We start from the raw sequence: 23983 nt of genomic DNA, 5'->3' as shown, positions 1-23983 counted from the left end.
GTCTGAAATGGTCTAAGAATTTGGTAGTTTTTCATATCAGTGTTAAAATATTACTTATCACATTTTTAATACATAGCATTCACCAACTGATTTCTGAATATAAAGAAAAGAGACCTAAAACTTCTCCTGAAAAGAGCAACCCAGGTACGTCATATGATACCGAATTACTTTTGGTGATTCTACCATAGATAAAGTAGGAGTGAAGAAGTTTCAATAATGAAAGAACTATGAAAAATTAGCATAAATTGCATGTGCATTTTATTTTTTAAATTAATTTCTTAATACTCTAGTATTCAGAAGTGATTAAGAAGTTAATTGTAGGTGATTTAACATCAAAGACGGTATTGTCTGAAAAGAAATCCATCTATTTAATATGGCCCCTAAAGTTCTATGCTAGATCTTTGTGTAAATCAGAAAAAAAAAAATTAAGTGAGTATGATGTATATTTCACCTATAGTCATATTATAGCAGATTGGACTTCTTATGAAAGTGAACTTTCATTTATAGAAATGGTTTAAAAAAAAAAAGAAAGAAATGGTTTGCATTTAGTGAATGAATAGTTAGTAGTTACTGTGTAGTGATTAGTCTCACTAAAATAGTTACCATCATTAAAACTGGGAACCTGAATAATCCCTTCCTGGTAGGATAAGAAATGATAAACAATAAGAACTGCAAAGCTGAGCCAGTGTGCAGCATAGTAGTGAGAGATTATTTCTGAAAGATACTTACCAATAGTACCGAAGGCAGAAAAGCAATGCCTGGTTGAGAACCAGTTATTTTGCCTATTTTTGTACCAAGCAGGTGTAGCTTACCAACTTCATTCCTTACAGATCCAAAGAGAGTGAGATAGATTGACTTTATTAGGACCAGATGTTTTCTTTTGTGTGTTGCCCAATTGTCATGACAGTATAGTTTTGTAAGAACAAGATGCTCTCTTGCCATCAGTTAAAAAAGTATCATAATAGATCTCCAAACAGATGGACTTGGGACTCTGCAGGTTCTAATAAAAGCACAGAAATACTTTGCATTAACAAAAACTGCATTAGGTCCACTGTATGTGGCATCTAGCACATTGTACAGGGTATCTGAGGATACCGTTGACTGAGTAGACCTCTATCTAATCAAATGGGGCTTCCCAGGTGGCTCAGTAGTAAAGAATCCACCCGCCAATGCAGGAGATATGGTTTGATTCCTGTGTCGGGAAGATTCCATGGAGAAGGAAATGGCAATGCACTCCAGTACGCCTGCCTGGGAAATTCCATGGACAGAAGGGCCTGGTGAGCTGTAGTCCATGGGGTCACAAGAGTCAGACAGGACTTGGTGACTGAACAACAAAAACATCTATCAAAGAACTGTAGGTTGGTTTAATACATTAGTCAGAGGAGATACAGAGATGAGAGTGTCTTGGTCTTCAGTACGCTCAGAATAGAATAGAGTTTTCTCTGGTTAATTTCTGCATTTTTCTTTTTTTTCTTTTTTAATTTCTGTATTTTTCTAAACAAAATTTTCAAAAAAACATGCTTATTTATTTGCTCATTTGTTCACTAAACAGATAGCTTTCAAGTGTATTTTGTGTACTAAGCATTGTTCTGATGTCACAGAGTGAAACAGTTAAAATTCACTGCCCCTGCTCTCCAGGCTCAAGCTCGCAGTGCTCCTCTCCCCGTGGAGTCACTGCATGTGAGTCGTCCCTCCAGCATCAGATCATGACGACCCCTGGGAAATGTTTAGCAGAACCAGAGTCCGTGGCTCCCTCCATTCTTCCCTCCCTCCCCTTGTTCATCAGCTTAGGATGTGATGACGTATGCCTTCCAAGCTGGAAAAGCATGATTTCTATAAACATTTACCATATAATGGGAAGGATTGATATAATGCTAGCCCTCACTAGTACACAGCACTCTTTGGACCATCCTGCTCTATGTGGTGCAGATACTCTTGAGCAATGGAAGGAGACAGTCTCAAGAGATTCTTTTTAGACATATTAGTGTCTCTGTGTGTGTGTGGGTCTGTGTGTGTATGTGGGTCTGTGTGTGTATATATATATGGAACTTTTTTAAAAAGTTCAGCTTCTGTGTAACCTACTGCAATCTCACCACTACAAGTCTACAAGAAGAGTCCCCACTCTCAGCACCGAGTTGATCCCCTTTACCCGTTTGCCCTCCCCCACCTCCCTTTCAAGAGATTATCCTTTCTAAGTCTGGAATGACTACTTCTTTCATACTTCTCTTGTCTTTGGAAAGAGGGCCAGGAAGAGAAGACTTTGTTTCCTATGCTTTACCACACTCTGGAGTTCAGTGCCTGTGGACCAAGCTTCCCTGTGATAGGGTGTTTTCATTCTGAACTGAAGAGCCAGAGGAGTTGTCATGTCCCAGCAAGACACCTATAGTCTCTGTTCAGTGCTCCAGGCAATGGAAGTCCAGAAATACTGTGCTATTTAAGTGTGCTATTTTCAGCTTATAGTACTGATTCTATTAATGGCATAGTATCATTGTCTGTCAGTCTCCTAGAGTTTGGTTAGGATTATGGTCATTGTAAACAGCAGTTCTTTCTTTGTTTCTTTGTTTTGCATGTGATGACTATAAAGGGGAGGAGTGGTTCTTAGGCATTCTTAGGTGAGCCTTTGGAATAAAAAAAACTAATTTTTGGGTTGGTGTTTAACCCGGGGTTGGGAAACTGATTAGGGGTGTTTAAAACTTTTTGGGGACCTCATGAGTCAGCAAAAAAGCAGCTTCGCAAGAAAGTGGGGTCCATTTTAAACTTAATTGGGGCAACTGGGGTTTTTTCAGGGGGGTTTAATGATTGACCCTGGAAAAAAAGAGTTGACCGGGTGTTTTGGGAAAACTGGCTTTCCGGGCCCCCCACGTCCACTCCAGGGCCCCTTAGGCAGAGACTGAAAGTACCCGTGTAGCATATAATTTAAAAGGGATAAAAATTTTCCCCTTTTAAATTGGTAAAATTTTTTAATTTTTTGACATTGTGGTTAAAAACTCCCTGTACTCCCTCTTAGAGTAAAGGAGAGAAGTGGTGCCATCTCAATGAGTGGCACCCTGCTGATGGACCAAGACTCCCCTTTTGGACCAACTCAGATTCGTCTCTGAGCCTTGAACAGACAATGGAGAAGGCAAAGCCTATTCTTCCGCTTTGTTTTAAAACATCAGGTTTATTCCAGTTTGGGCAAGCAAGAATAATTTCAGTCCATCAATTGGATTTTCAGTTCAGCTATTAGAACTTTTTGGTGAAAACAAATTATTTTTAGGCTCTGCCAATATATTGGCTGTCACTCTCTGTTATGGAAACTAAGAATGATTGTTAAGTAGATATTTCATAGATTGGGAGACAAGGAAGCAGAAATAGGTAATGAAAAACATTTTTGGAGACTTCCCTGGGGGTGCAGTGGTTAAGATGGTTACTAAGACATCTTCTAGTGTAGGCAGTGTGGGTTCGATTCTCAGTCAGGGAAGCTAAGATCTCACATGCCTCGGGGTCAGACAGCCAAAACATAAAATAGAAGCACCATGGCACTAATTCAGTAAAGACTTTAAAAGTGGTCCACATCAAAAAATCTTTAAAAATTTTTAAAAAAGCTGTTTTAAAACAGGCCAAATTTTATTCATGTCAAGAAAGTTTATTTAATATATAGAGAGACTTTCACTTGTTTTTTTTTCTTTTTTCTTTTGTTCAAGGAAATGAGCTCACTCATTTTTTTTGTATGTTTCTGCTTTAAAGGTTTCCCAATGAACCTGGCGTTGATTTAAGGCCTACATCAAACAATGAAGTCTTAGATTTTAAAACCAAGGCAAAGTGTTCTGTTGTGAAATTTGTGTTCATGCTCTGAATTTAGTTTCATGTAGTATTTACTCTTATGATTAGACACTGCAAGTGACAAATAGATTCAAGAGATCAGATCTGATAATCAGAGTGCCTGAAGAACTATGGATGGAGATTCATGACATTGTACAGGAAGCAGTGATCAAGACCATCTTGGAGAGAAAGAAATGCAAAATGGCAAAATGGTTTTCTGAGGAGGCCTTCCAAATAACTGAGAAAAGAAGAGAAGCAAAAGGCAAAGGAGAAAAGGAAAGATATACCCGTTTGAATGCAGAGTTCCAAAGAATAGCAAGGAGAGATAAGAAAGCCTTTCTCAGGGATGAATGCAAAGAAATAGAGGAAACAATGGAATGGGAAAGACTAAACATCTCTTCAAGAAAATTAGAGATACCATGGGAACGTTTCATGCAAAGATGGGCACCATAAAGGACAAAATGGTATGGACCTAACAGAAGCAGAATACATTAAGATGAGGTGTATAAGAATACACAGAACTCTACAAAAAAGGTCTTCATGACCCAGATAACCAAGATGGTGTGATCACTCACCTAGACCCAAACATTCTGGAATGTGAAGTCAAGTGGGCCTTAGGAAGCATCACTACGAACAAAGCTAGTGCAGGTGATGGAATTGGAGTTGAGCTATTTGAAATCCTAAAAGATGATGCTGTGAAAGTGCTGTACTCAATATGCCAGCAAATCTGAAAATTCAGCAGTGGCCATGGGACTGGAAAAGTTCAGTTTTCCTTCCAATCCCAAAGAGAGGCAATGCCAAAGAATGTTCAAACTACCACATAATTGCACTCATCTCACACACTAGGAAAGTAATGCTCAAAATTCTCCAAGCCAGGCTTCAAGATTACATGAACCACGAACTTCATATCTTTAAGCTGGATTGAGAAAAGGCAGAGGAACCAGAGATCAAATTGTCAACATCCTCTGGATCATAAAAAAAGCAAGTGAGTTCCAGAAATGCATCTACTTATTGTTTATTGATTGTGCCAAATCATTTGACTCTGTGGATCACAACAAAGTGCAAAAAATTCTTCAAGTGATGGGAATACCAGACCACCTGACCTGCCTCCTAAGAAATCTGTATGCAGGACAAGAAGCAACAGTTAGGACTGGATATGGAACTATAGACTGGTTCCAAATGGGGAAAGGAGTACATCAAGGATGTAAATTGCCACCCTGCTTATTTAACTTACATGCAGAGTACATCATAAAATGCTGGGCTGGATGAAGCACAAGCTGGAATCAAGATAGCCAGAAGAAATATCAATAACCTCAGATACGCAGATGACACCACCATGATGGCAGAAATTAAAGAACTAAAGAGCCTCTTGATGAAAGTGAAAGAGGAGAGTGAAAATGTTGACTTACAACTCAACATTCAGAAAGCTGAAACTCCAATACTTTGGCCATCCAATGTGAAGAACCGACTCATTGGAAGATACCAATTCTGGGAAAGTTTGAAAGCGGGAGGAGAAGGGGACAGCAGAGGATGAGATGGTTGGATGGCAGCACCGACTCGATGGACATGAGTTTGTAAAACCTCCGGGAATTGGTGATGGACAGGGAAGCCTGGTGTGCTGCTGTCCATGGGATTACAAAGAGTCGCACACAGCTGAGCAACTGACCTGAACTGATGTTGATATCTTCATAAAATTTGAAGAACAGTGTAGATGCATATAATTAGATTAATAAAATCATATGAAAAAGAGGCTTTGCTCATAGTACATCCTTAAGAATACTGCTATATTACTGATCTTTTGTATATAAATTCTAAATATATGTGTTCCTCCACATACCTTATTATACTTTTTTTTCCCCCTGTGAAGTTTGTTCTTGATTAAGAATGTCTCACCTTTTCCTTTCTTCTTTCTCCTCTACCTTTTTAATTTCTTTTTAAAAATATTTACTGTTAATTTTTCCTCACAGAGCAAATTTCTTCAGTGTCTGTTCTTTCAGTCCATCTCTCTCTTCCCCTATTGTGCACGTGTTTTCTTATGGCTGTCTATTTAGAGTGTTTGTGGCTTTCATTCATGATCATTGCCCTATGGGTTTAACCTTGCTCTTTCGCTGTTTCATAGAAGCAGCTGATTCTTTTCCCCCTGTTTTATATCTCTAGCTGTTTGACAAACAGAATAGAAGTAGCTTATCCTGTTTGCAGTTCTAGCCCATCTAAATAAGGTTCTGCTAAAACCTAAACTTTCATATTTCCCTTCCCAAGTGATAATTCATGTGTATATTAATCATGGAAGCAGATTTAAAAATATAGCAATTAATTTAAATATCTTAGTTTTTCAATAGTGCTCTGAACTCCTAGGAATAAGTTATTACTCTCGAACATTTTGGTAGAGAAATTAATCTAGTGGGTGTCATCGTATTTGTATAGCTGTCAATTAGGGGTAAGGAGAGGAACATCCAGGGCTTCTGATGTCATCTGTCATAATTCTTTCCCCATGAGCAGGTCAGTCAGTGACAGAACTGGGATTTGAATCCACATCTGAATGACCACAGAGCCTGTGCTCTTTGTGTTAGATCATAGAGGAGTGAAGGATGTTATAAATTTATTCAGGTTGATACTTGTTATATTCTTCAAGCTCTTATTTTCTTCTCCAGCATGTCGTGAAACCAAAGTTAACAAAGCTCATGAAGCCTTCTCAGCAGTCGGACAGAAACAGTAAGTTATTCGAAAACTGTCCTTCTGGTGTTATTCCCTGATTTGAAATGACACATGTTCTCATGTACTCTCTCCTGTTTTCACTGTAGTAGAAGCAAAGTGTGGCATTTTGAGACCAGAGAGTACCACTTTCTCTGAGGACAATAATTCTGATAGTAACATTGAAGATGTGGTTGAAACATTTCCCAAACCATCACCCTGGTTTGAGGGCATCTGTCAGCCTGTCTTCCCATCACCTGAGCCTGTTCCAAAACTTCCCAAGTCTGTAGCAGGCCTTGGTCCTACAAAGGTAAGTGGTTCTGTTTGTAACTCTTCTTTCCCTGTACTTGTTTACATACCATTCCCCTGATCCTTATGAAGACAGAAAGAATCCCACCAGAGAAATAGAAGCCCTCAAAGTCACAATACGAAATGGTGTGATAATAAGAGTCATACATGTGCATGATTCAGATTTATAAATATTGGCATACTAAGTATACCATTATGAAAGTACTGAATTACAAAGCACTGAGGAAAAACAACTAGATGAATATGAAGATGGGGAGGAGGATGAAGGGGAAGAATTCCTTTAAGAAGGACAAGATGAATATAAGATGGAATGAGGGTGAAGATGAGACAGATTATTTTACACACACAACAGAAATAGTGGGGGTAAGTCAGACCAGGAACTCTTATGTTATATTTCTGCGAGACATTATTTCAAATTCAACGTAAGAAGAGAAAGTGAGGTCATGAAAAATCAATGCTCATACTCTTTTGAATGGCATATAGCTGATTTTTATGAAGAACTGAAAGAAAATGTGTTCCTTATTGTTTTTGGTGGTGGTTTTCGAGGTTGGTGGTGGTTCTTGCTTTTTCGTTCAATTGAAGTGTAGTCAGTTTAAAATACCGTGTAAGTTTCAGGTGTACAGTAACGTGATTTGTTCATACTTGTGTATGTACATATGTTTTTTGAATATAGTTCCCTTTGGAAGTCCATTTAAATTTGAAGTGTTTTCTCTTTAAAATTTTCTCTTTTAAAAATCTCACTTTGAAATTAATGAAGCAATGTCTTCTATTTAACCTAGCAAAACTTTTGTTTAGCGACAATTCAAGATGAGCCCTGTTTTAGGCCTTAGGAGATGTATTGTGAATTAAGAATTTTTGGCCCTTCTGTTTCTTGTGGTTTCTAACTTCAGTTCAGTTCAGTCGCTCATTCGTGTCTGACACTATATACTTAAATGTACTCACCTAATTTATCTTAAACTGTTTGCTATAACCTTGGTGGGTGTTTTAGATCTTTCTGAAAATAAAGAGGAAATAAAGAAGCATTCTATTTATCCTTTTTACTAAAATTATAATTTATAATTTTATAAATGAGATTCTTAATCTCTTTTCATTAAATGAGAAAATTTTCAGCTGCAACAACTTGAAAGAAAAACTGGAGAACTATATTTTTTCCTCTGGAGAAATTCTGATTTCTTTTTCTGAATGTCAGCAAATAATGGGTAATTACATACATTAAGTGAATGAAATCACGACTTATGCTTTTTTCTTATTTAGACTACTTGTTATTATAAAATCATAAGGAAAGAAAAAATACCACCAGAGTTTATAAAATTATCTATGGAAGATATTTTTTCTTTTAAAAATATCTCTAGCAACATGTACATTCTTTGTGATTTTTATTTATTTATTTTTTATTTTAATTGGAGGCTAATTATAGTATCATAGTGGTCTTGCCATATGTTGACATGGATCAGCCATGGATGTACAATGTGTTCCCCATCCTCAACCCCCCTCCCACCTCCCTCCCCATCCCATCCCTCAGGGTCATGCCAGTGCACCAGCCCTGAGCACCCTGTCTCATGCATCAAACCTGGACTGGCAATCGGTTTCACATATGATAATATATATGTTTCAATGCTATTCTCTCAAATCATCCCACCCTCGCCTTCTCCCATAGAGTCCAAAAGACTGTTCTATACATCTGTGTCTCTTTTACAGTCTCACATATAGGGTCATCATTACCATCTTTCTAAATTCCCTATATATGTGTTAATATACTGAGTTGGTGTTTTTTACTTTCTGACTTACTTCACTCTGTATAATGGGCTCCAGTTTCATCCACCGCATTAGAACTGATTCAAATGCATTCTTTTTAATGGCTGTGTAATATTCCATTGTGTATTTGTACCATGGCTTTCTCATCCATTTGTCTGCTGATGGACATCTAGGTTGCTTCCACGTCCTGACTATTGTAAACAATGCTGTGATGAACACTAGGGTACATGTGTCTCTTTCACTTCTGGTTTCCTCAGTGTGTATGCCCAGGAGTGGGATTGCTGGGTCATATGGCAGTTCTATTTCCGGATTTTTAAGGAATCTCCACACTGTTCTCCATAGTGGCTGTACTAGTTTGCATTCCCACGAACAGTGTAAGAAGGTTCCCTTTTCTCCACACTCTCTCCAGCATTTACTGTTTGTATCCATTCTGACTGGAGTTAAAATTGGGAATCTTTTTGGTTTTTATTTGCAAATTTCCCCTGATAATGATGGGTGTTGAAACATCTTTTAAAGTGTTTTTTTAGCCATCTGTAAAGTCTTCTTTGGAGAAAAAGTCTGTTTTTTTCTTTGGCCCCTTTTCTGATTGGGTCGTTTATTTTTTTGGAAAATTTAGCTGCAAGAGCCCGCTTATATATAAACTGGATTAATTTTTTCTCAGCTGCTTCATTTGCCTTTTTTTTTCTTTCCCCTTCCCAAGGCTGTCCCTTTTTACTTTTTTTTATAGTTTCGCTTGTTGTGCAGGAGGGTTTTAAATTTAATTAAAGGGCCCATTTTTTACTTTTGGGTTTTTATTTTTATTACTTGGGAGGTGGGTTTATAGAGGATCCCGCTATTTTTATGTCGGGGGAAATCTTTTTGCCTATATTTTTTCCTCTAGGAGTTTTGTAGTTTCTGGTCTTACATTTAGATCTTGAAGCCATTTTGAGTTTATTTATGTGTATGGTGTTAGGAAGTGTTGTAGTTTCATTCTTTTACAAGTGGTTGACCAGTTTTCCCAGCACCAATTTTTAAAGAGATTGTCTTTTCTCCATTGTATATTCTTGCCTCCTTTGTCATCGATAAGGTGTCCATAGCTGCATGGATTTACCTCTGGGCTTTCTATTTTCTTCCATTGATCTATTCTGTCTTTGTGCCAGTACCATACTGTCTTGATGACTGTAACTTTGTAGTATAGCCTGAAGTCAGGCAGGTTGACTCCTCCAGTTCCATTCTTCTTTCTCAAGATTGCTTTGGCTATTCGAGGTTTCTTGCATTTGCATACAAATTGTGATATTATTTGTTCTAGTTCTGTGAAAAATACTGTTGGTGGCTTGATAGAGATTGCATTTAATCGATAAATTTCTTTGGATCGTATGCTCATTTTCACTATATTGATTCTTCAAGTCCATGAATAAGGTATATTTCCCCATCTATTTGTGCAGTCTTTGATTTTTTTTAACACTGTTTCATAGTTTTCCATAGATAGGTTTTTGTTTCTTTAGGTAGGTATATTCCTAAGTATTTTATTTTCATTGCAATGGTGAATGGAATTGTTTCCTTAATTTCTTTTTCTCTTTTCTCATTGTTAGTGTATAGGAATGAAAGGGATTTCTTTCTTTTTTTTCTTCCCCAATTATTTTTATTATTTGGAGGCTACTTACTTTACAATATTGTAGTTTTTTTTTTTTTGCCATACATTGACACGAATCAGCCATGGATTTACATGTGTTCCCCATCCTGAACCTACCTCCCACCTCCCTTCCCATCCCATCCCTCCGTGTCATCCCAGTGCACCAACCTAAGCACTTGTCTCATGCATCCAACCTGGACTGGCAATCTGTTTCACACTTGATAATATACACGTTTTGATGCTGTTTTCTCAGATCATCCCCTCGCCTTCTCCCATAGAGACCAAAAGTCTGTTCTATACATCTGTGTCTCTTTTTCTGTCTTGCATATAGGGTTATCGTTACCATCATTCTAAATTCCATATATATGCGTTAGTATACTGTATTGGTGTTTTTCATTCTGGCTCACTTCACTCTGTATAATGGGCTCCAGTTTCATCCACCTTATTAGAACTGATTCAAATGCATTCCTTTTCATGGCTGAGTAATATTCCATTCTGTATATATACCACAGCTTTCTTATCCATTCGTCTGCTGATGGGCATCTAGGTTGCTTCCATGTCCTGGCTATTATAAACAGTGCTGTGATGAACATTGGGGTACACGTGTCTCTTTCACTTCTGGTTTCCTTGGTGTGTATGCCCAGGAGTGGGATTACTGGGTCATATGGCAGTTCTGTTTCCGGATTTTTAAGGAATCTCCACACTGTTCTCCATACTGGCTGTACTGGTTTGCATGCCCACCAACAATATAAGAGTGTTCCCTTTTCTCCACACCTTCTCCAGCATTTATTGCTTGTAGAGTTTTGGATAGCAGCCATTCTGACTGGCGTGTAATAGTACCTCATTGAGTTTTTGATTTGCATTTCTCTGATAATGAGTGATGTTGAGCATCTTTTCATGTGTTTGTTATCCATCTGTATCTCTTCTTTGGAGAAAAAACTGTTTAGATCTTTGGCCCATTTATTGCTTGCGTCATTTATTTTTCTGGAATTGAGCTGCAGGAGTTGCTTTTATATTTTTGAGATTACTCCTTTGTCTGTTTCTTCATTTGCTATTATTTTCTCCCATTCTGAAGGCTGTCTTTTCACCTTGCTTATAGCTTCTTTTGTTGTGCAAAAACTTTTTTTCCCATTTATTTTTATGAGTTGGAGGCTAATTACTTTACAGTATTGTAGTGGTTTTTGCCATACATTGTCATGAATCCGCCATGGATTAACATGTATTCCCCATTCCGATCCTCTCTCCCACCTCCCTCTTCACCGTGGAATATTACTCAGCCATTAAAAAGTATTCATTTGAATCAGTTCTAATGAGATGGATGAAACTGGAGCCCATTATACAGAGTGAAGTAAGCCATAAAGATAAAGACCAATACAGTATACTAATGCATATATATGGAATTTAGAAAGATGGTAACGATAACTCTATATGCAAAACAGAAAAAGAGACACAGATGTGCAAAAGCTTTTAAGTTTAATTAGGTCCCATTTGTTTATTTTTGCTTTCAGTTCCAATATTCTGGGAGGTGGGTCATAGAGGATCTTGCTGTGATTTATGTCGGAGAGTGTTTTGCCTATATTTTCCTCTAGGAAGTTTTGTAGTTTCTGGTCTTACGTTTAGATCTTGAAGCCACTTTGAGTTTATTTTTGTGTATGGTGTTAGGAAGTGTTGTAGTTTCATTCTTTTACAAGTGATTGACCAGTTTTCCCAGCACCACTTGTTAAAGAGATTGTCTTTTCTCCTGTATATTCTTGCCTCCTTTGTCATCGATAAGGTGTCCATAGGTGCATGGATTTACCTCTGGACTTTCTATTTTCTTCCATTGATCTGTATTTTTGTCTTTGTGCCAGTACCATACTGTCTTGATGACTGTTACTTTGTAGTATAGCCTGAAGTCAGGCAGGTTGACTCCTCCAGTTCCATTCTTCTTTCTCAAGATTGCCTTGGCTATTCGAGGTTTCTTGTATTTGCATACAAATTGTGATATTATTTGTTCTAGTTCTGTGAAAAATACCATTGGTAGCTTGATAGGGATTGCATTGAATCGATAGATTGCTTTGGCTCGTATGCTCATTTTCACTATATTGATTCTTCCAGTCCATGAACATGGTATATGTCTCCATCTATTTGTGTCCTCTCTGATTTCTTTCATCAGTGTTTTATTGTTTTCTATATACAGGTCTTTTGTTTCTTTAGGTAAGTAGATTCATAAGTATTTTATTTTTTTCGTTGCAATGCTGAATGGAATTGTTTCCTTAATTTCTCTCTCTGTTTTCTCCTTGTTAGTATATAGGAATGCAAGGGATTTCTGTGTGTTAATTTTATATCCTGCAACTTTTCTATATGCATTGGTTAGCTCTAGGAATTTTCTGGTAGAGCCTTTAGGGTTTTCTATGTAGAGGATCATGTCATCTGCAAACAGTGAGAGTTTTACTTCCTCTTTTCCTATCTGGATTCCTTTTATTTCTTTTTCTGCTCTGATTGCTGTGGCCAAGACTTCCAAAAGTATGTTGAATAGTAGTGGTGAGAGTGGGCACCCTTGTCTTGTTCCTGACTTTAGGCGAAATGATTCCAGTTTCTCACCATTGAGGATAGTGTTTCCTGTGGGTTTGTCATATACAACTTTTATTGTGTTGAGGTATGTTCTTTCTATTCCTGATTTCTTGAGTTTTTTTTTTAATTATAAATGAATGTTGAATTTTGTCAAAGGCTTTTTCTGCATCTATTGAGATATTCATATGGGTTTTATCTTTCAATTTGTTAATGTGGTGTATTACATTGGTTGATTTGTAGATATTGAAGAATCCTTGCATCCCTGGGATAAAGCCCATTTGGCCATGATGTATGATCTTTTTAATATGTTGTTGGATTCTGTTTGCTAGAATTTTGTTAAGGATTTTCGCATCTACGTTCCTCAATGATATTGGCCTGTAGTTTTCTTTTCCTGTGGCATCTTTGTCAGGTTTTCATATGAGGGTGATGGTGGCCTCATAGAATGAGTTTGGATGTTTACATTCTTCTGCAATTTTCTGGAAGAGTTTGAGTAGGATAGGTGTTAGCACTTCACTAAATTTTTGGTAGAATTCAGCTGTGAAGTCGTCTGGTCCTGGGCTTTTGTTTGCTGGAAGAGTTCTGATTACAGTTTCAATTTCTGTGCTTGTGATGGGTCTGGAATGATTTTCTATTTCTTCTTGGTTTAGTTTGGGAAAGATACTTTTCTAAGAATTTGTTCATTTCTTCCAAGTTGTTCACTTTATTGGCATATAGTGGCTGATATTCGCCTCTTATGATCCATTGTATTTCTGTGTTGTCTTTTGTGATCTCTCCATTTTCATTTCTAATTTCGTTGATTTGATTTTTCTCCCTTTGTTTCTTGAGGAGTCTGACTAATGGTTTGTCAATTTTTTTTTAAATCTTCTCAAAGAACCAGCTTTTAGCTCTGTTGACTTCTGCTATGGTCTCTTTTGTTTCTTTTGCATTTATTTCTGCCCCAATTTTTAAGATTTATTTCCTTCTACTAACCCACGGTTCTTCATTTCTTCCTTTTCTAGTTGCTCTAGGTGTAGAGTTAGGTTATGTATTTGACTTTTTTCTTGTTTCTTGATATAAGCCTGTATTGCTATGAACCTTCCCCTTAGCATTGCTTTTACAATGTCCCATAGGTTTTAGATTGTTGCGTTTTTGTTTTCATTCATGTCTATGCATATTTTCATTTCTTTTTTTATTTCTTCTGTGATTTATTGGTTTTTCAGGAGCGTGATGTTCAGCCTCCATTTGTTGGAATTTTTAATAAGTTTTCTCCTTTAATGGACCTCTAATCTTCCTGCATTGTGGTCAGGAAAGATGCTTGGAATGATTTCAGCTTTTTAAAATTTACCAAGGCTAGATGTATGGCCCAGGATGTGATTTGTCTTGGAGAACGTTCCATGTGCACTTGAGAGAAAGGTGAAATTCATTGTTTTGGAGTGAAATGTCCTATAGATATCAATTGGGTCTAGCTGATGCATTGTGTCATTTAAAGTTTGTGTTTCCTTGTTAATTTTCTGTTTAGTTGAAATATCCATAGGTGTGAGTGCACGTATTAAAGTCTCCTACTATTATTGTGTTATTGTTAATTTCCCCTTTCATACTTGTTAGCATTTGCCTTACATAATGTGGTGCTCCTATGTTGGGTGCATATATATTTATAATTGTTATGTCTTCTTCCTGGATTGATCCTTTGATCATTATGTAGTGTCCTTTGTCTCTTTTCACAGCCTTTATTTTAAGTCTATTTCATCTGATATGAGTATTGCTACTCCTGCTTTCTTTTGGTCTCTATCTGCATGGAAAATGTTTTTTGAGGGAAGCATCATACCTTGGGCTTCCTATGAAGCTTTGCAGGATGATGCCTTTAAAATTCTTAGGCTCTTAAGATCCTTAAAGGAATCTGAGGCACCACCTTAAGTCTTTCCAGGGTCAACATTCAGAATACTGAGATCATGGCATCTGGTCTCATCAGTTCTTGGAAAATAGATGGGGAAAATGTGGAAACAGTAGTTGACTTTATTTTTCTGGGCTCCAAAATCACTGTAGATAGTGACTGCAGCAATGAAATTAAAAGACGCTTACTCCTTGGAAGGAACGTTACGACCAACCTAGATAGCATATTAAAAAGCAGAGACATTACTCTGCCAACAAAGGTCCGTCTAGTCAAGGCTATGGTTTTTCCAGTGGTCATGTATGGATGTGAGAGCTGGACTATAAAGAAAGCTGAGCACTGAAGAATTGATGCTTTTGAACCGTGGTGTTGGAGAAGAATCCTGAGAGTCCCTTGGACTGCAAGGAGATCCAACCAGTCCATCTTAAAGGAGATCAGTCCTGAGTGCTCATTGGAAGGACTGCTGCTGAAGCTGAAACTCGAATACTTTGGCCACCTTATGTGAAGAGCTGACTCATTTGAAAAGACCCTTGATTCTGGGAAAGATTGAGGACAGGAGGCGAAGGGGATGACAGAGGATGAAATGGTTAGATGGCATCACAGACTTGATGGACATGTTTGGGTGGACTCCGAGAGTTGGTGATGGACAGGGAGGCCTGGCATACTACGGTTCATGGGGTCGCAAAGAGGTGGACAAGACTGAGCATCTGAATGTGGGGTTTTACAGTCTACAGGTTTTACGTTTACACCATGATTTCCTTGCTAGCACCCTAGATTTGACCTTAGCCAAGAAGCCATTTCTGTCTTTTTGTGTCATGTGACAATTGGACAGGTAGAGATGCTGTAAGGGGATACAGATATTGAACCAAGTGAGTCCTGGTTCCTGTATATTTAATAGTGCTTTTTTTGGGTCTCATAGCTTATGCTTCTCACTGATTTTACTTTCAGCTAGTTCATAGCAAGAGTCTCCGTTCCCCCATGTTTCATGTCATTTTCTTCTCTTGCCTAGAAGCTGTCACTGGCAGCCTCTTCAAGGGCCATCAGGCTTCTGTTTACAAACTCATGAAGCCCTCTGGGTTTCCATTTCTTTCTATGTATCCATTCGGGTCCCACCTACATCCAGGTTCAAAAGCATTCTCACATGTTTTAGTTCTTTTTTAATGGCAATACCTCATTTTTGGGCATCACTGACTTGATGGACATGAGTTTGAGCAAGCTCGAGGAGTTGGTGATGGACAGGGAATCCTGGTGTGATGCAGTCCATGGGGTCACAAAGAGTCAGGCATGACTGAGTGAACTGCACTGAACCCCATTTTTAATATCCGTATCTGTGCCAGTAACTTATTGCTAACAAATTGTATTAGAGATCACCCAAAGCCTAGTGGCTCAAAACAGCATTTCCTTTGTTCACAAGTCTGTGTTGGGGCAAGGCTCAGCGAGTGAGCCCAGCTCATTTCTTCTCCAGTCGTCATCAGCTGGGATGTCGTGAAGGTGGGGACCAGAGTCATCTGAAGACCTGTCCATGCACATGTCCGGCAGTTGGAGCTGGCTTTTAGATGGGTCATTAGGTGGGGGCAGTCAGTGGGGACACTGACATGTGCTCAGTATGTGGCCTGGGCTTCTTCAAAGCCTGGTGACTGATGCTAAGAGTGGGCTTCCCCACGGAGCCAGTCAGAAGCTATTTAGTTTGAGAAATCACATAGCAGTTCCCCTAGACTCTGTCCACTAGGATCAGTTACTGAGGCCAGCACATGTTTAAGGAGAGGGAATTTCACAAGAAAATTGTCAAAGAACTTGTAGACATGTTTGAAAACCACCGCCTCCACTCACCTCAACTTACCAAGTAATCATTCTGTCTAAATGAAAGTTCTTTCCAACTCTGTGTCACTGAAATTCCAGCAAATATTTTTTGTGTGTTTTCTTTGGTATATTCTCCTATTCTGTGGAAAGTAACAAAGGAGGCATTTTTCTCTTGTTCAGAAAAATGTATGGATCATCTCACTAAACTCTTAGGAGACGGGATATCTTTAGCCTTGCAAATCATTTCTCTCTGGAATGCAATTCAAATTAGCAAAAACTATTTCTAGTTCAGAAAAAGGCTTATTGGATTAAAATCCATACTTAAAAGATTTATTAATTAGAGCCTTATTCTTACAATCTTCTTTTGGGAGGCATTTATTAACTCAGCCTTAGATAACTCAATACAGTATACCTCAAACTTCTTGAAAAACCATGGGATATGTTGGGGGGGACGGAGTAAGAGACGTTCTACTAAGGGGTGACTTGTAGTCATTCCATGGAAGAATGATAGAAAAGTACTATTATAGAACAACAAAAGAGTGTAAAATCAAGTGCAAATGTTGTGTGACAAAGATGATGACAGTGAAGAATATATCTTGTGACTCTTGGTGGTTTGAACTTCTTTCTTGATTCTCTGAGTAATTCCTGGTCCTACATTCAACAATACAGATACCATCATATTTATTTGAGCCTTGGTTTGTGTTAGGCTGGGTTCAGTCCACTTCCCTCATTAACAAATGGTATTTGTTTTATTCTTGCAGATTGATGATCTTCCAGCAGAGCTGGAAACTGTATGTTCACAGTGTCTGCACATGAATGCAAAAATTCAAGTTCTTCGAGAGGAGCTATTATGCATGACAGGAATGCAAAAGAAATGTGCAAAACTAGAGAAGAATAACAAGAAGCTGGAGCAAAAGATAGTGAACCTCAAAAGTCATATAGAAATGAATATGACAGAACAGTCAAGTAGAGCAGTATAAACAGGAGATTGAAGATAGAGCGAGACAGAATCTACTAGAGAACATAAAAGAAGTCAACATGGTTTTACAGGTTAATTTGTTGATCTGTCATATCCTTGAATTCACCTCACTGTAAATTACATTGGACGTATACAGCTTATGTGTTTCCTCTGCTTCCCTTAGAGCAGTTTGTTTGGTAGATTTCTGGAAGGAAGGGGGCACTTGTCTCTCTCTGAAGAGAGAAATATTTCAATTTCCATCACAGTTTTCACTCAATTGATCTTTCAGAATGATTCTGACTAGAGGATCCTTTTACTTATAAGACCAATTGGTATAAAACAGGACCATGAGAAGGAAACAAAGTATTGTGGTTTAGAACGGGTACCATCCTCTTGAATTATTCTCAAGTTGTCTTGTTCAGTTTTTAAAATTTTAAGTTGATCCTCTTATTATTTGAATTATCAGGTTACATAAATACTACTATAACATTGATTCCACTTTAATTTTATAATTCAGATTTAATTCATTTCATATTGACCATGATTATTTTTAAAGTTTCACTTTTCTTTTTTTCACACTTAAAATCGCTCTCTGAATTACTGACTCAAAACTAAAGGGAACAAATTTAATTATTTCAGGTTATAATCATTAACCAAAGAAATATATCTTTTAAAATTTGACTTAGATACAAGCAGCGTCTCAAAAAAACTTAGAGCAGGCACGAGAGGAGCATATTGCTTCCTTAAGAAGTCAGATGGAAGTGAGAATTAAAGAGCTGGAATCTGAACTCTTCAAGATGGAAACTTATCAAGCAGAATTGGAAAAATATAAGAAACTCTACCTAGAAGAACTAAAAGTTAGAAAGTCTTTGGAAAACAAGCTAAACAAGTAAGTCAAAACCCAGAATCACAAACTAAATTTAGTCCATTAATTTGTCTCTGAAGCCTAGTTTTTAGAGAGCCAGGTTCTTGAGATTAGTAGGCAGTGAAAGCTAACTAGACAGTCACTGCTAAGGGGGTGCCCTAAGACAAATTAGTGACACTACATCCTGGTACGTTTTCCTACACTGTGTAAAAGCATGCTTGTGAAATCGGGGAATATTCACACAGGGGTGAAAGGCAGGGTAATTCACAGAGTGGCTGACGCTGGCATGGTGACCTGACTGAGTGGGGGGTGTGGAGGCTGGAAGGGGCAGATCCCACCTGCAGTGCCGTCTGAAAGCAGAGCACTCCTAGGACACCTTTCCTTAGCTCAGAGAGCATACAGCAAAGGAGCAGGGACCCGAGGACGCATTCTGCTAGTCATGCGTACAATAAGTACACACAAGGGAAGCACAGGTGCTCCCAGAGAGGGTTCAGGGCTGTGGGACTTGATGCTGGGATGTGGGCTGTGGCTTCCAGGGAAGGAGCTTGGTGGGGCCAGTCGCCCTGTTTGTGGAGCGCGATGCCTCTCGCTGTAAAAACATGCACTGAACGCCGTTTCAGCTTTTTGCCTTTTTAAATGAAACCAAAAATCCTCTTCAGAATTTTTTTTTTCTTTTTCTTTTTTTAATGAAAAACAGGTGCCTATGTAGGCCCCTCGTAGAAGTGAAGTAACATAAAATGAACTTTGGAAAAGCAGGGGATACTTGTAATTGTTCCTGGGGCTGTTTTAGTCCTTTTCAGTCTCACCCACTGACTTTCTCATCCTCCCTCGAGATTGTGGCTCTAGGTGATTCCTCAGAGCAACGTGGTTAATTTTTCCGAGGTCATGAGTGAAACATTTATACAAGGGTGGTGAAAGCAAATGCTTGAAAGTGGCTTTGTGGGAGGTGTTTTTCTTCATCCCTGAACGGTTTCCTGAGGGCAGGCGTGTCCCAGAGGCAGCAGGTGTCACTGTGAGCCCACCTCCCTTTCTCTCTGACGCCCGTTCTCTCCTCCCCCAGCTGTGACTTGTTACCTGAGGAGCCCAGACACACGTGTGCTTCTTTACAACAAGGTCACAGCTGTCACTGTTTACAGCAGGTCTGCTGTGTGCTTTCAGCGTTCACATGGTGTGATGGGAATTCCATTTACTGTGTGGCAACTTACAAAATGCAAATCCTTTAGGGACTCGTGAACAAAACTGGTGCTTTCCATCTTCCCCAGGACTAATTGGAGGCTGGCAGAGATGAGCACCGAACTTGAGGTGGAGAAACAGCAGAACAGATCTTTACTGAGCACTCTCACCACGAGGCCAGTCCTGGAGCCGCCCTTGCATTGGAAATTTCAGCACTTCAATATGACTCTTTCTCCAGAATCAAATGTAGGATTTTCTGCCTCAATTCCATTCCCTTCAAATAACAGCATGGTGACTGACTTGATCAAGTTTAGTTCTACTAACATTTTTCCCTTGGGTTTAGGATTTCTGATATGAATGATTCTTATTTTCAACTTCTGAGCTGTTTATTTGACTTATGTGCACTAAGTAAAAGCCATAATTAACTGTGCTAACAAGGAGACAAAAATTTTATGGCTTTTTTTGTCCTAGATCTCTATTTTTAAGAGATACTTGTTAACTTCTTGAATTTCTTGAAAAGCTATATTTAAATTCTACTTTAGAAATGAAATCTTGTTGCCTAGTAACCGAATATATACTTTCAGATATTTGACCTCCTTTCTAATTGATTTCACCTTGGCAAGTGTTCATAATCATCTCCAAGCTCCGCTGAACCCACTGCAGTTTTTCTACCCCTAAGCCTAAGTAAATGACTGGCATCTAAACACTAACCACATATGGATGTTTTAGTATTTGAAGGAATCCTAGATAAATCCTTTTTATGAATTAAAAAACTTGTAGCACTATATCAGCAGATTAATTTCTAGTTTTCAGTCAACATTTTGGTCATTTTCTTACACAAGAATGCATCTTTAATCGCTATTTTACTTATAGCCTTGTTACTTAAATTTCTAAGAAATATTTTCTGAGCAATTGTAGAACATTTCTAAGTTTGTAGTTAAAGCAAACATTAAAAAATTTTAAATGAAGCTCACTTTTGTCTCTATCTCAACAGCACCTGGATGATTGATGACTAAGAGCAATGATGGGGAGTCTAAATTGCAGCTAGTTTTCATTGTGTATTCGTTGTGATTAAAATATCCATTTTAGTCAGAGCACACGGGTTTATGGTTTTGATGGTGTTTTCATGATGTTTATGGTGCAGATAAAAATAGCCCTTGTGAAATGCAGTCTCAACCTGTTTTCCCATTTGGCTCCTTGCCACCATAGAGCAATCTAAGGTTTCTTCGACAGCACTGCGGCTATGTTGGGTCTTAGTACTTGAGAGCCATGAACCTGGAGGACGTGCTTTAGCTGTGCAGTCACAGTGGGCCTCCAGACACTTCATCCCAAGTCAGACACTGCCCCACGCAGGCCTAAGAGGAGGAAGCAAAGGCTCAATCCCCACCCCAGGGGCTGGCTGCCTACCGCAGACCCAAGTTCACGGTGCTGTGAGCACACATATCTTTTCAAAGAAGAGATTGGGAACCAAGCAAGCACTTCCTAGTTCCTTCTCCCAAACTCACCCGTTGGGTAAATCTCTCTTCTCATGAGGAGGGTAGGAGTATAAGTGCTCCCCTTGAAACTTCAGGCTGAGGAAATGAAGTTCAACTGCAATTTCTGACCAGATTTAGATTATAGTTGAGATTACACTCATGCTTTTTGTATATACCAATTAATTATGACAGCTTGAATAGAAGTATGCTAAGTAGTAGAGAGAGATCTTATTTGTGTTTTAAATTGTGTCTTAAATAACTCAAAATGTGGATAATTCATTTTGCTGATTCATTTTAATAAACCAGGTTTTATCTGGAGGAAATGAACATCCTTTTAAGATGAATCTCTTCAGTTTTGGCCTGCTTGATTCAACTAAAGATTTTCTCTTTCAAGTTTCCTGTCCTGTGTTTAAAAAATATTTATGCTTTACAAATTAACTATATCGACTGGTACAAATAGGAGTTTGATATTGATTTATTTTTGTTCATGCATTTAAGACATATAATTTAAAACATTTATTAAATGCCACAAGCATTATTGAACTATGTAACAAGGTTTTACATATTCATTTTCTCTACGTTACAGTTAAAAATCTATATGTGTTTTCTTAATCTGAGGAAGGAGCTGGCATAGGACTCTAGACTCAGTAAGAAGTCCATTGGCCTTATTACTTCTTTTGTAGAATTAGGAAGTTTGACTAAATCAATGACTCTCATGCCTTTAAAAAAAGTTTGTTTTTTTTTTTTTCCCAAAGAAAACAACCTTTCTTTTAAAAAAAACTTCTGAGTGGAATGGTATTATATGAAAGAGACAAATATAGAGCCATTTAAAAGGAGTGGCCAGAGACCGTGCAGCTGTGGCTTCTCTGTTCCTCACCCCTGCAGTGACCCCCGTGGGACCTTCCCCTTCTATGGGACATAGATCGCAAACTAACACTTATGACAGAATGCTTCTAGCTAAACTCCTTTAGAATTAAAACTTGCCAATACATTGTTTTCTTGTGTATAATTTTCTCACCTTTCTATGTTTTCGCTAAATGGAAAAGTTTAAAGAAAACTGCAGATGTGTTCTCCTTATTAACATTCGACTTCAGACTACTTCCTCCATATGACATGATCCTCACCTAGAAATCAAAATAAAGGTCTCGGAAGTACATATTTAGGGCAGGACCTGTTAAAGGAGAAGATAGTGATCTTGTGGGTCATTACTAGGATTATGGGTCATTTCCTAATTCTCTGAAATTATGTGTACTCAGTAGACTGGTATTTATTATACTTTTTATCAGATTAATCTAAATAGCATTCCATATATATGTTCTCTGTTATCTAAAAGCAAAATAAGTAGGAATTCATTTTCTTCTATTTATGTGATGATTTTTCTACTTAAGTAATCTTCAAGTTAGGTCTAGTCTCTAAAAGTATTTAAATATCACATGTAAATTATATGTAATTCCTATGATAATTCTCCTGTTTATCTTAAACATAAATAATATTTGACGTATTTCAGATGCTGCAGGAGTTGGACAGGCGTCTTACTAGAGAACTAGAAGAAGGTATGTTGCCAAAACGTACGAATTAAATTTAGACATTGATTTCTGAAACACATGGTAGTCAGTGGCATCTCTTTCCATTGTTTGGATGACAGTTGCTATCTTAAATACTTTTTCTTACATATAGCTAATGAAGAATGTGAAAGCATGAGCAGTCATAGTGAAAAATATCCTTCTTCCTCATTGATTCATCATGTTCCATAGCTTGAAAAACAATCCCTAAAGGTCTATGTATTTCTTTTATTTCTGGCTATTTCCTTCTTCTACTGCCTCCATCCCTGTGGAACGACCTGCCTGCACCTGACAGTATTCTCAGGAAATGTGGCGTTCACCCGCTTCTCAGGCGCTGGTAGCAGTTAAGGCTGGAAACCCAGACTCAAGCAGTCACGTGTGTGTAGCAGTCACTTGGTGGGTGACTAAAATTTCTCTGTCACTGACTTTGCCACCAGTTTATCTTTCACCCTCAGGAAAAGCTCCAAACACCCACATCGGTTTGGGTCCTGCCAAAGTAGGCGGCCTTATCTCCTTACCACCCTCCTCTGCCCTCAGCTCTGCATCTAACCAGCCAGACTACAGGATCCCACAGCTGTGCGTCCTCACCTGCGGGCTTTGTACATGCTCCTCCCCTCCGTCTCCTGTACTTTTTCCTGTCCTCCAGGCATCTGCTTCCATAGCACCTCCACCAGAAAGCTGGCAGTACTGACACGAAGCTGGCTGTCCCTTCTGAGTGTCCCAGTGCCATCTTTTATATCTGTTTTGTATTTATGAGTCTGTGTGGAAGTTGCCTGTTTGTCTGTTTTTCCAGTTGAGGGCATATCATTTTCCAGGGTGGACCTGGGTCACCTTCATCTTATAATTGCAGTCCTTGTCCCAGCACCTTTGCACACAGTTACTGAGTAAACCAGTGAAGAATGAGGAAACCAGGAATCTGATGCTCAGCCACACGTGCGACCATGAGCAGGTTATAGAATTGTAATCTTGTATTTCCCGTCATGCCACCTATAGATAGCTTTCATTTTTCTGAAAACTAGGAAAGCTCTCAGGTTTTTTCATTCTCTTGTTGGTTTGTTGTAACTAATACTTACTTAACTCAAGTATTTCAGGTGAAGAATATAATTCTTTCCTTTTCTTTCCAGTTGAGGCTGAATTGGCATCTGATGCCTTTCAAGTGCCTTCTCGAAGACCGTCAGATGGGTCAAATGTGTATGATGACCAACTTTTGAAAGCAAAAGCAGAGTATCAACAGATTTTGTTTGAAAAATATAAGATTTAGAAAGATAAATAGTAAACATTTCCCTACTGGACTGTTTCCATGACATTTCGTTGTTTCCCATTAAAGATGATGAGAAAATCTTTTTGAAAAGAAAATATTTTTGTGTTACGTGTGTAAGATGAAAATTTACATAGTATTTTAAGTGGTGTTTCTCTGCATCTAACTTACCTTTAAGCAGATTTAAAAGCCAGCACTGTTGAGTTTTCCATATTCTAAGCGATAGTGTTAGTCACTTAATCGTGTCCAACTGTTTGCGACCCCATGGACTGTAGCCCACCAATCTCCTCTGTCCATGGAATTC

General features: G+C 38.3%; 1 protein-coding gene across 1 annotated transcript; it reads left to right on the top strand.

Annotated features, from left to right (window-relative positions):
- Positions 1 to 17126: 17126 nt before the first annotated feature.
- Positions 17127 to 23760, top strand: LOC139030789 (ankyrin repeat domain-containing protein 26-like). Its single transcript, XM_070454194.1, has 5 exons — positions 17127 to 17438; positions 18033 to 18235; positions 19474 to 19630; positions 22367 to 22412; positions 23546 to 23760. The coding sequence occupies exons 1-5, from the start codon at positions 17427 to 17429 to the stop codon at positions 23680 to 23682; spliced, it is 555 nt and encodes a 184-aa protein (XP_070310295.1). The 5' UTR covers positions 17127 to 17426; the 3' UTR covers positions 23683 to 23760.
- The last annotated feature ends 223 nt before the right edge of the window (positions 23761 to 23983 follow it).

Source organism: Odocoileus virginianus, chromosome 24 (genome assembly GCF_023699985.2).
Source record: "Odocoileus virginianus isolate 20LAN1187 ecotype Illinois chromosome 24, Ovbor_1.2, whole genome shotgun sequence".
Taxonomy (NCBI): Eukaryota; Metazoa; Chordata; class Mammalia; order Artiodactyla; family Cervidae; genus Odocoileus; species Odocoileus virginianus.
The sequence above is the reverse complement of the archived record's forward strand: the minus strand, read 5'-3'. Positions and strand labels throughout refer to the sequence as shown.

What these genes read in the sequence shown, in the direction of transcription:
- LOC139030789 (XM_070454194.1), top strand. An exon ending in TTGGAAAACAAGCTAAACAA is followed by an intron (nt 18,236 to 19,473) that starts GTAAGTCAAAAC and finishes CATCTTCCCCAG; the next exon opens with GACTAATTGGAGGCTGGCAG. An exon ending in CTCTTTCTCCAGAATCAAAT is followed by an intron (nt 19,631 to 22,366) that starts GTAGGATTTTCT and finishes GACGTATTTCAG; the next exon opens with ATGCTGCAGGAGTTGGACAG.